Source organism: Mesoplodon densirostris, chromosome 2, assembly GCF_025265405.1.
Source record: "Mesoplodon densirostris isolate mMesDen1 chromosome 2, mMesDen1 primary haplotype, whole genome shotgun sequence".
Classification (NCBI taxonomy): Eukaryota; Metazoa; Chordata; class Mammalia; order Artiodactyla; family Ziphiidae; genus Mesoplodon; species Mesoplodon densirostris.
Window position 1 is genome coordinate 10,090,180 of NC_082662.1, and position 11,953 is coordinate 10,102,132.

At 43.2% G+C, this 11,953-nt stretch overlaps 1 protein-coding gene across 1 annotated transcript; it reads left to right on the top strand.

Annotated features, from left to right (window-relative positions):
• Positions 1-1,279: 1,279 nt before the first annotated feature.
• LOC132477505 (melanoma antigen preferentially expressed in tumors-like) lies at positions 1,280-5,937 on the top strand. The gene is made up of 4 exons (XM_060079896.1): positions 1,280-1,352; positions 2,321-2,630; positions 3,082-3,654; positions 4,679-5,937. Exons 2-4 carry the CDS (start codon positions 2,344-2,346, stop codon positions 5,250-5,252), a joined length of 1,434 nt encoding a protein of 477 aa, XP_059935879.1. The 5' UTR covers positions 1,280-1,352; positions 2,321-2,343; the 3' UTR covers positions 5,253-5,937.
• Positions 5,938-11,953: the final 6,016 nt, after the last annotated feature.

Here is an 11,953-nt window from a genome sequence, read left to right on the forward strand (position 1 = left end):
AGTGCTTAATATGAAGAGAAAACCAGAATTTTATTTCTGTGCCCATTGCTATTATCTTGATCAGAATCTGTGCTGAACTTAGTTAAGTTTTAGAAAACAGTAATTATCAAAATATACTTGGAAAGGGGATAATGGGACTATAGTTCAGCTTCCAAGACCCCTGGAAAATGGGTGGGGCTATTTGCCATCTGGGAATTATCCTCTGTGGGGAAAAAACCTCAAGGAAAACATCTCTTCTTAGCAGCTGCCCCTGGATGGCAGGGTTATTTGTGACTGACCATGTTCATGTCTCCCCCTGGGTCCAAGTTCCCAAACAGCCCACAGTGCCCACCATCAGTGGGTCTCAGTCTTGGAAATGCCTGACTTCTCAGGGCTCCCAGCCTCTCCCTCTTCTCACATTCTCAGATTAATCTTTTCATGCCTGTTTGTTGTGCTGATCCCATCATTCTGGGAGGAAACACCGTCAGAGATGACACTGCCTCCTCTTAGCCACTCCCTCCTCTTAGCCACTCCCTTTTAATTTCTAAACTCCACCCAGAGAATAGCCTTTAAATCTTCTCCCTTCTCAGGAGAAAACAACAACAACCACAACAACTATGCTTTCCACTGTTTAGCTCATTCACAGTCTCCCTTTAGGAATGCCCAGCTTCATGCTGCCCAGCCCCGCCCTTCTCACTGTGATTTTGACCTGACCTCCTTCAGAGAAGCCTTGACATAGGCTGGAAAACCAACCACATCCCCAAAAGCACTTCCCTTGCTGCCTGAATAAGCTCATGATCTCCCATGTTTCTGACATGACACCTGACACTTGATACAGGGATGGATTTATTGTGTTTCCTTTGGGAACAACACCACTGTCTTCATGAAGCTGTTTTTATTCTGAGACATTCTGATAATTGTGATATGGCCAAGGATCCCCCAACACTGATGCTTTAAATTTTTGTTTTTCCTATCCAATATCACAAATCGATAACCCCTTCCCTGTCTCATACCCGCAGGTATAACTATTGGTATTGGTAAAACCCAATCAATATTTGTGGAGTGAATCAAGGAACGTGCCTTTGACTCCAATACCCCTCCTTCGTTCTTTCTCTTTCCTGAATGAATATCTGATTCAATCCATTCCTCTTGAGATAGACAAAGATCCGATCAGGATTAACCTGACGGACAGTCTGGAATCTAATCAGGTATGCTTTCTGATTGGAAGTTAGTAGTTGGAAAGAAGGAAGTTGTGATTAGAAAGATCTATAAAGTCTTCATGTACCAAAGAAGAGATGCAGAATCCAGTCACCTCCTGGATTTTCCGAGGAGTCGGAGGTCCTAGCACCACCCCGCCGATATCATCAGAGCTGGTCAGTTACATACCTCAGCTAAGGACACCCTCATCTTACCCATGATCTCTGTGTCTTGAATGGTGGCATGCAGCTTGATATGGAAGGTTTCTTATTTCTTTTCAGATAAATGGATTTAAGATTTTCGTTTTACCTCTAAGTGTAATTTTGCCTTAATCCCAAATACTTTGATTTGTGCTTTGGTTTATATTATTTTTAAATGTCTTAACCAAACAGATGTTCTTTTTTTTTTTTTTTTTTTTTTTTTTGTGGTACGCGGGCCTCTCAGTGTTGTGGCCTCTTCTGTTGCAGAGCACAGGCTCCGGACGCGCAGGCTCAGCGGCCATGGCTCACGGGGCCAGCCGCTCCGCCGCATGTGGGATCTTCCCGGACCGGGGCACAAACCCGTGTCCCCTGCATCGGCAGGCGGACTCTCAACCACTGTGCCACCAGGGAAGCCCCAGATATTCTTTTTAATGAAAAGTATCTCTTTGGAATTTTATTTCTTGACATTTAAAATGTTTACTTTGTGCAAATAGCATTCATTTTAGGGGTATTTCCTTCATCTTTCTCAGCCAAGTTAACTGTGGGAATTGAGGATGGAGGCTGTGCTGGGCCACATGATGCTCCTATTCCCATAGTTTTAGGGCCCTAAGTGATGGTCTGAAAGTTTTCCCCCAAGAAAGATAAGGGACATTGTTAAGGCTCATGGTACACACTTACCACTGGGACATGAATTAAGCAAAGCAGTGGGTGGAAATGGATGGACTAGTGGTTGCCTTTCCTTTTCCTCGGTACTTGTGAGATACTTGTTCTGCTGCTAGTAGGGAAAGAGTTATGGCTTTGTGCCCACTGAACCTAGAGTGGAATTGGGGAAAATTGAGGCTCTTCTATCACTGCGCTAAGTTCCTCTGAAGGGTGGGGAGACAATGGAGGCTTGTTCATGCTTGGCATGAAAAGGATGTCTTGTTCTCTGACGGCTTCCACAGGTTTCCTTTTGGAAAAGATCAGAATGAGTATCTGGAATCCACCCAGACTCCTGGACCTAGTGGGAATGAGCCTGCTGAGGGATGAGGCCTTGGCCTTTGCTGCTCTGGAGAATCTACCAACAGAGTTCTTCCCACCACTGTTCATGGAGGCCGTCCATGGGAGACACAGTGAGACCCTGAAGGCCATGGTGCAAGCCTGGCCCTTTGTCCGACTACCTCTGGGAGGCCTGATGGAGATGCCTCATGTGGGGACCTTACAAGCAGTGTTGGATGGGCTTGATATCCTGCTTGGCCAGAAGGATTGCCCCAGGTGAGTCTGCCAGGTAGGCTGGTAGGGTCCTAGACATTGTTGAAGAGACAGCTGGTGTCATAAGAGTAGATAGCCAAGGGATGGACAAGAGACTTCTGATGATACCAAGGAAGAAGCTCAGAGGCCTTGGACATTGCTGAGCTCACTTCGGGAAATGCCTTCTGGAAGTATAGGAGTACCTAAGATGCAGGGGAGCCTGAAAGAACGTGCCTCCACAGCCTCCTAGTGATGATTAAAGGTACTAGAAGTAGAAAACCAGAAAGAATGGAAGGGGCAAAGGAGATGGAGGAAAGAAAGGCAGAGAGGGAAGAAGAGGGCAAGGCAGCAGGTGATGTCAGGAATGTGAAGTAAAAGCACATGTGGGAAATGAGTGTTGCCTAAATTCTGAGACTGTGGTTTCATTCAGTGTGAATCTTAAACCATCCATGCCAATCTGCTGTTTCCCCCACAGGAGGTGCAAACTGCAGGTGCTGGATTTAAGGAATACTGGCCAGGACTTCTGGAGCATGTGGTCTGGATCCAATGTCCATGTGCCCTCAAGCTCATCAATGGCACCAGTGGCTAAGGACAGGTCAAGGACAGAGCAGCCCTTGGCTCCCTTGGAGGTGTTTATAGAACTTTGCCTCAATGAAGGGACCATGGATGAATTCTTTATCTACCTCATGCAGTGGGTGGAGAAGAGAAAAGTTTCCATACACCTGTGCTGTAAGAAGCTGAAAATTGTTACAATGTCCATGGAAAATATTATGAAGGTCCTGCGTATGGTGCAACTGGACTGTATCCAGGAGGTGCAAGTGAATTGCACCTGGAATCTGTCCACCCTGGCCGTGTTTGCTCCTCTCCTGGGCCAGATGAGTAACGTGCAGAGACTCCTTCTCTCCCACATCCATGTCTCTGCACTTGAGGAGCAGGAACAGCAGCACTTTGTCCAAATTACCTCTCAGTTCCTCAGGCTGCACCACCTCCGGGATCTCCGTATGGAATCTCCCTCCTTCCTCCAAGGTCGCCTGGACAAGATGCTCAGGTGAGGATGGCAACACTGACCGAGTAACAGAGAACACAACCCTAGAATGTCACATGCATTGTTTCCTTTGTTGCTCTACCTTGAAGTGTGGCATCACATAACCACACAAATCAAGGTAGAGGGACAAAGTGCGATAGAGGCTCTGGAAAGGGACACCATGCTAAGAAGCTATAGATTGGAGGGTTCAGATGTATCAGAGTGTTTGTGATTTCTTTCTCAGGAAGAGATGTCTTTGTTCAGGTGACTTAAAAAAAAAAAAACAGGTAAGAGGGCACTGAAGAGGGGAAACAAGCTCAGACCTGAGTATTTCTAGGGAAGCTCTGTGCTCAACTGTTTTGTGACCACAGTGAGCCTGTCTCAAATTCCCCATCTGTAAAATGTTGCTTGTGCTCCAGATAAGGTAATTAATATACGGGAAATGCATGATTCTGGTGGTAAGGAATGGGGAGCCAAAAGCAAAATAAAAAGTGGTAGGTGGTTTGCAGATGATGCAGGGATGTAACTGAGCCCCTGCAGACTGGAAACCCCAGTTGATGATGTGGGATCTTGTCCAGATTGGTTCCCTGTTCATGTCTCCCTCCAGCCTCATCTGGCCCAGAGATATGGGCACCTGGGGCTCAAGTAGTGAGCTAAAGGCACCCTGATTTGAGAGTATTTTTTTGTTTGTTTTGACTCTAAATATGAAAATTCAGTGATGCCCACTCTTGATTGAGACTCTGTGCTAGGCTCTCCTCTGAGCATGTTCTAGTGAATTCCACTATTTTAGTTCATCCGCAAAAGGAAGTGGAGTATGTTGCACCCTGCTTGACTGATGAGGAAAGAGAGCTTTCAAGATTCTGTGTACTTATCTCAGCCAAACAAAGAAGATGACAGGAGTCAGGCCAAAATGAGATTGGGCCTTCTGGGTATTGATTGTTATCAGATGGTCAAAATGACCTTGGCCTTGGGTAAATCACTTATCTCCCACCTTGAGGTCATGTTACATCCCAGTTTCCAAGACCTAATTCCTCAGTTTCTCTCCCAGGTGCCTGAAGACTCCCTTGGAGAACCTCGCAATAACTCACTGTCTGATTACAGAATCAGACTTGAAACATCTGTCCCAGTGCCTGAACATCAGTCAGCTAAAGGGCCTGGATCTGAGTGGTGTCACACTGACTGACTTTAGTCCTGAGCTCCTCCAAGTTCTGCTGGAGAAAGTTGCAGCCACGCTCCAGGAACTGGACTTAAATCTGTGTGGAATCATGGACTGTCAACTTGAGGCCATCCTGCCTGCCCTGAGCCACTGCTCCCAGCTCAGGACCTTCAGCATTTGTGGGAACCTCCTCTCCATGGCCATCATGGAGAAGCTGCTGCGTCATACTCATGGACTGCCCAGTTTAATTCTAGAGCTGTATCCTGCCCCAAGGGAGAGTTACAGCTCTCTGAGAATCCTACACCTGGGGAGACTTGCCCAGCTTCAGGCTGAGCTGGTTGAGATTATGAGGAATTTAGGAAGGCCCAGGACCATCTGGATTAGCTCTAGCCCCTGTCCTCGCTGGGGCAACGAGATATTCTGTCATGAGAAGACCATTATATACTGCTGTTTTGTCCCTCCCTAGTTGGTTGCCTCTATGAAAAGCTTTCTTCTGGGCACTGGAAACCGAAACCTAGGAAATAGGTGCATTGTGATGAGAACACAGACCTATGGTTTCAGGCATCTGCTCAACATGAATGTGAAAAGGAAAGGTGATCCAGCAGGGGTACAAGATTGAAGGGGAAAAGTTGACTCAAAGAGTTGATGGGAAATTCAGGGTGTTGGTGCTCCAGGGATGGAGTGGATATAGGGGTGGAGGAACCTTAAGCAAAAGCCTCAGTTACCTTGTAAAAGGAACATAATGATACAAATCCAGCTGATTAGACATTTGTACATTCCAATGAGAGAATGCACTTGAGGGCTTGGCCCTGGAGCTAGCATACACTAAGAGATAATTCAATGAGACTTTCCCTTCTTTTTCTCTCCTAGTGGAAACCTCAGTATCTACATTCCTCTAGCTTACCCTCTATTCCTTACAACAGGGTGGAGAGCAAACCCAGGGCCTGAAATGGGTCTCACCTTTCACATGTGGACACCAATGAATCATGGTTCACTCAAGCTGCTCTATCAGCCAGTGCAGGGAGGAGGAAGGGAGGGCATAGGAGAGATTGGATTCATCTCTAGTGATAGACATTCTGAGCCTCAGGTCTCCTAGGCCACCAGCTGGTAGATTAGACAGGAGGATATAAATCGGTTTTGTAAGCAGGATTGTATACGTCAGTACTTTTTAAAAATTTTGCTGTCCTGTTAATACTAGTTGAGTTTAAATATTTGCACATTTATATGAATATTAAATACATGAAATTTCTTTGAAAATTGTAGAGGTAATTTAGTACTTGTAAAGAATGCATGTGGATTTTTTAAAAAATGTTGAACTTCCTTTGGCGTCTCAAGACAAATAAGACATGAAAACTGCTTTTAAAGATCAATGAATGAGATTTTTTCTCCTTTAAAAATATTTAGAATAATAAAATTTTAGAGCTAGGATTACAGTTATTTTTTTTAAGTAAACTTTATTTTTAAGAGCAGTTTTAGATTCACAGTGAAATTGAACAGAAAGTACAGAGAGTTCCCATTTGTCTCTTGCCCCCAAGTGTACAGCCTCCCTGGATATCCAAATCTCCCACCAGAAGAGTACATTTGCTATAATTCATGAATCTACACTGAGACATCCTTATCAACCAAACTTCATAGTTTACACCAAGGTTCACTCTTAGGGTTATACATTCTATGGGTTTTGACAAAGTATAGTTGCATGTATCTACTAGTGTAGTATCATAATGGAGTATTTTCACTGTCCTAACTTATAAGAACCTGCCGTATAGCACAGGGAACTCTACTCAATACTCTGCAATGGCTTATATGGGAAACAAATGTAAAAAAAAAAAAGAGAGAGAGAGAGTGGATATATGTATATGTATAACTGATTCACTTTGCTGTACACCTGAAACTAACACAACATTGTAAATCAACTATACTCCAATAAAATTTAAAAAATAAAATCCTCTTTGCTCTGCCTATTTATCTTTTCCACCCCCCAGTCCCTGGCCACCATGGATATTTTTGCCTTCCCCAGAGCTTTGCCTTTTCCAAAATGTCATATAGAGTTACAGATGTAGGAAACAATGTTATGGTTTCCTGGGTGGAAAGGTGGGGGAGGGATAGATTGGGAGATTGGGATTGACATATACACACTACTATATATAAAATAGATAACTAGTAAGAACCCACTTTATAGCACAGGGAACTCTACTCAATACTCTGTAATGACCTATATGGGAAAAGAATCTAAAAAAGAATGGATATATGTATATGTAGAACTGATTCACTTTGCTGTACAGCAGAAAGTAACACAACATTGTAAATCATCTATGCTCCAATAAAAATTTTTAGAAAAGAAAAAATGTCATATTTCTGGAATCATACAGTATGTAACCTTTTCAGATTGACTTCTTTCACTTATTAAGTTTCTTCCATGTCTTTTCATGTTTTGATTACATTCCTTGTCTGAATACACCACAGTATATTTGCTCACTCATACACTGAAAGACAGCTTTGTTGCTTCTTTGGTTTGCTGCTAAAATCATCTGTGTGCATGTTTTGTTTGGACATAAGTTTTCAACTCATTTGGATAGATACCAAGGAACGAGGCTGCTGGATCATATGAAAAGGGTACATATTACAATTTTTTCTGTTGACAAACTTACCTGTTAGACAATGATGAAATAAAATTTATATTTTAAGGCAGGACAAGAAAAAAATTAAACATAAAAGTCTCTCTCTGTGTTTGTTTGGGCTTCCTGCCTACCTAAGATGCAATGAGCTCCTCAAAAATGGGAGTGCCTGCTCAACATTAAAGATCAATTTTTTTTCTTCTGATGTTAGCAATGTAACTTCTTAAAAGAATAGTGTTCTTTCCCAGCTCTGTAGGGGTTCATGGTGACTTGCTGCCCACTTTGTATGTGCTTACCTGGACTATGTATCCTTGGTGAACTTTATGTAAAATATCAGGATGTCATTTTGATGTATGATCCTTTGACTCAAAAATGTATATTACTATGCCTTTGACTTCTAACCCATGGAACAGTTCCCAGAGCTTTTTGAGAATCTGTTTCCTCGGTTATAATCCTCAGTTTGGCTCAAATAAAATTCCCTTTTTCTTCTTCTTAACTTGAGAGTTAATTGAATTTTCATCAACAACATTAATAGTCTCATAAAGTGCAGGGACTGTGTCTCTATCACCCTGTGGTCCTGCAGCTGAACAAGAAGCCTGGTGTGGCAGTAAATGCTTATAACTGTGGGTGCATGGACATATTTAACAACAATTTATAGCCAAACGTTATTTTGCACTGAAATGCACATTTTGGGAAAGTCAACACTAGCTGTCTACAAATAATGTAAATAAATTGGATATGGAAGAAATAGCACTTGTGGTCAATGCATTTGTACATATAAGTTGTACTTGAAAGTGTAACTGAGCAGAACCCTATGGGCCCTTCCCAGGACAGACTCCCCGTCATGTCCTGCACCTGCCTCTTGTTTGTAGAAAACCTTTATCCTCCTAGGCCTATCCTGAGTTCCAAAGAATAAACAGAAAATATGACAAAATGCAGAAACAAAGGAAAATAATCAAGCAGGACAAAATAATAATAGCTTAGCTATTAAACAAATTCAAAGACCTTTAGTTCCTCCTCAAGGGCTATAGATAACATTCTGAGCCATATCCTTGAGCTACTTTGAAAACACTGAATGAAGTGAACTCCAGGCTGACTACAAGCACATAGAGACCAGAGGGGTTGGAAGCAGAAGCTTGATGATATTTATTCCTGGTTACCTCATCACCAACTACCAGAAGAATGTCCATGAGCTGATCACACACCCTACAACGCTCTCTCTCACCCTGTCTTTAAAAACCTTTTCCTGAAAGTCATCAGGGAATTTGGGCCTTTTGAGCAATAATTGCCCCTGTTCTTTGCTTGGTGCCTGCAATAAATGCTACACTTTCCTTCATCACTCTCAGTATCAGTAGATTGGTTTCACTGCACACAGATCAGTGGACCCGAGTTTGGTTCAGTAACAAAAGAAACCTTCACTTGTTTCCCATATTTTGTTGGTTTTGCCCAAGTAAGACAGGACTATACTCTCAATGTAAAACATCCCAACAATACAGATAGAAGAAACATATCCCCTGAACTTCCTCTTCATCCCAGGGCCCTCTCCAGAGAGTTCAGTTTAGTGTACTTTCCAGACTTCTCTCTGACCTTCTGTACATTTATTTTTGCATGTGCTAACGTCTGGTTCAGCTTCCCTTATAGAAACGGTGTCTTAGTGATTCAGATCATCTTGCTTTTTTACGTTTAAGGGGGGGTCTTAAGGATCAGTCCTCATTCATATCAGCGGGCATAGAGTAGTCCATAAAATGAATGGCCCACATTTTAACACTTGGCCTCCTTATGTAAATTTAGGTTGCTCCAATGTTTTGTTGTTCTCGCCAACCATAGAGTAATAAAGGCTCATGTGTGATCTCAGGACACGGGATGGGAGAGAGTGCCAGGTCTTCAACGGGGAAGAGTGTGATTCACAGAAGAGCTAGTAATTTGTTTGGTAATTAGATGTTTGTCCTGCCATACAGATACATCACTCAGATAAAGTTATCTCTTGATAATAGCTCTCTCTCTGGCCCAGGTCCCCCTTCTAAATTCTTTTAGGTAGTTCAGAGAGAGGTGAAATGCTTTCTTTGTTTGTTTCAGTCTGCTGTGTCTTCATTGCCTACAGCTCAAAACAATAAGTATACCAGTGTTGCACATTGGGAAGGGCTCTTGTTTAATCCCTTTACCTTCCTGCACTACTGTGGTCTAGGTACACATCTGCCTGTATTAAATTTAGTTTTCAGCTTATGTGTTTTTTGTCTGCCTCAATAGAATGTAAAGTCTGTACATATGAGATAACATGGTAGTGGGACATATCACATTAATTGGATGTTTCCCTGTTACCCAGAATAGCAGTTGGTACACTTTAGATACTCAGTAAACACATTTTAATTGAATGATAATTGACAAATATAATTGTAGATATTTAAAGTGTGCAATGTGGTGATGTGATATATGTATGTATTGTGAAGTGATTACCAAGGTCAAGATAATTAAGACATCCACAACCTCGTAGTTAACTCTTTTTGTGTTTGTGGTGAGAATGCTTATAAGATCTACTCTCAGCAAATTTTAAATATACAATATTATATTATTAACTATAGTCACTGTGAGTGTACCAGATCCTTGAAGAGACGTCTGAACACCATGTTCACTGCAGCGTTATTCACAATGGCCACAATATGGAAACAACCTAAAAGTCCTTTGATGGATGAATGAATAAAGGAAAAGTTGTATATGTTCATACTCGTATATTATTCAGCCATAAAAAGGAAATTCTGCCATTTGTGAAAATATGGATAAACTTTGAGGACGTTATGCTAAGTGAAGTAAGCCAGAGAGAGAAAGACAAATACTACATTGTATCATTTATATGTAGACTCAAAAAAAGGAAAAGAAAATCAATTTCTCATGAACAGAGAATAAAATGGTGGTTGACAGGGGCTGGGCTGGAGGGAATGGAGAGAAGTACATCAAAGGGTACAAATTTTCAGTTACGAGAAGAATAAATAATCCTCTTAAATGAATCGAGGAGAAAAGAGTGAGAGGGCAATACTGGGTAAGAGTATTAGGCTGTGTCACATGTGCTGGAGACACCCCAGTGAACTTGTCCACAGAGCCCTCCCCCCACCCACCGCCACCACCAGAAGCTCCTGCCGGTCCTCGGCCCGGGACGTTAGAGGATTTTCCCACAAGAGGGAGGCCAGTACAGGTCCCTGCGCTCCTCCTTCATTTGTGCTGGACAAGCAATGGGTCCTGGTTTGACTTTCATCTCCTATGACCTTCATAAGGATTAAACTAGGCAATTTGCTGTCATTTGGATGACGGAGACACGGTAACAGACCTCATTATTTCTCATTTTCTCCTGAAAAACACAATTCTCAAAGTCTGGAAGCTGTGATGAGTGAGGAGACAAAACTGCAAAATTTCCAAAGAGCATCCCTTCCTCTGGCATAAATGTCAAGGTGAGGATCCTCGCCTTCCCTCTTAACCTGCCCCTGATATTTGCATCCAGACTGGATGCTCACCACTCTTTCTCTCTCCAGACTCTTCGCTGGCCAGACACTGTGCTCTTGTGGTGAGTACGAGAGCAGCCACTGGAGCCTAATGCCAGGCAGGGCAAGCAAATCCAGACCCTGGGAAATCACAGTCCCAAATCCAGGGCCTCAGTGTCTCCAGTGGCCTCAGACACAAATCCTCAGACTTGATGGGACATGGTCCTGTGAGAGCCAGAGGACATGATCTCTTGCTAGGCTGACATTTCTCTACTCCCACCTCATTCTGGGTCCTACACCAGCTCCTCTGGATATTCTCTGCACTCCTCTCTCTTCTCTCCTTCATGCCCTGTGGCCCAATCCTGCCTGGAGAGAGTCCCAGACATCCTCCCCACCCACCATGTCTCTACAAGCCTGTCCTCTGGGATTAATTGCCCAGACCCAGGGTAATGTTGTCATCAAGTCTTTATTGATGAGGAAGAAAGAGCAACAGCTCCTTGTTTATAGCAAGTTATTAGTGGATCTAAAGTGGAACCAGACCCTGTTGAGACTGGAGGGGGCAAGGAGGGTCAACTCAGAGACCTGGACTTTAAAAAGGCACAGAAAGCAAGAAATTCAGGGAAAGAAGACATTTGACTTAGGAGAGAAAAAAAGGCTTACTGGACCTGAGGAGAAATTTGTCAGCTCAAGGGCTGGGCCAAGAGAGCCACAGATGGGAGAGCCTCTGCAGGGGACTGGTCTTCAAGGTGCTCCATCACCTGTTGCACCTAGGAAGACCAGAGGAGTCAAGATCCTCCTCTGCTACCCAGGAGAGTTCACCCCTCAGCAGTCCTGTGTGCCTCAATGGATCCAGAAGTGCAGCAGGGAAACTCTATGCTTTGGGGTTAGTCATATTCTACAAAATAACCCAGTAGAATTAGAGAAGAGTTCCTTGATTTCTTCTGATCCCAGTGGAAGGGTGTACCAGCATTCTAGCCAGGCTCCAGGTTCGAGGAGAGGTAATGTTGGTGGGCTGCAGAAAGAGAGGACTTCCAAGTCAGTTCATGCTGGAAGAGGGAACTGGAGGCACACATATATTCTAA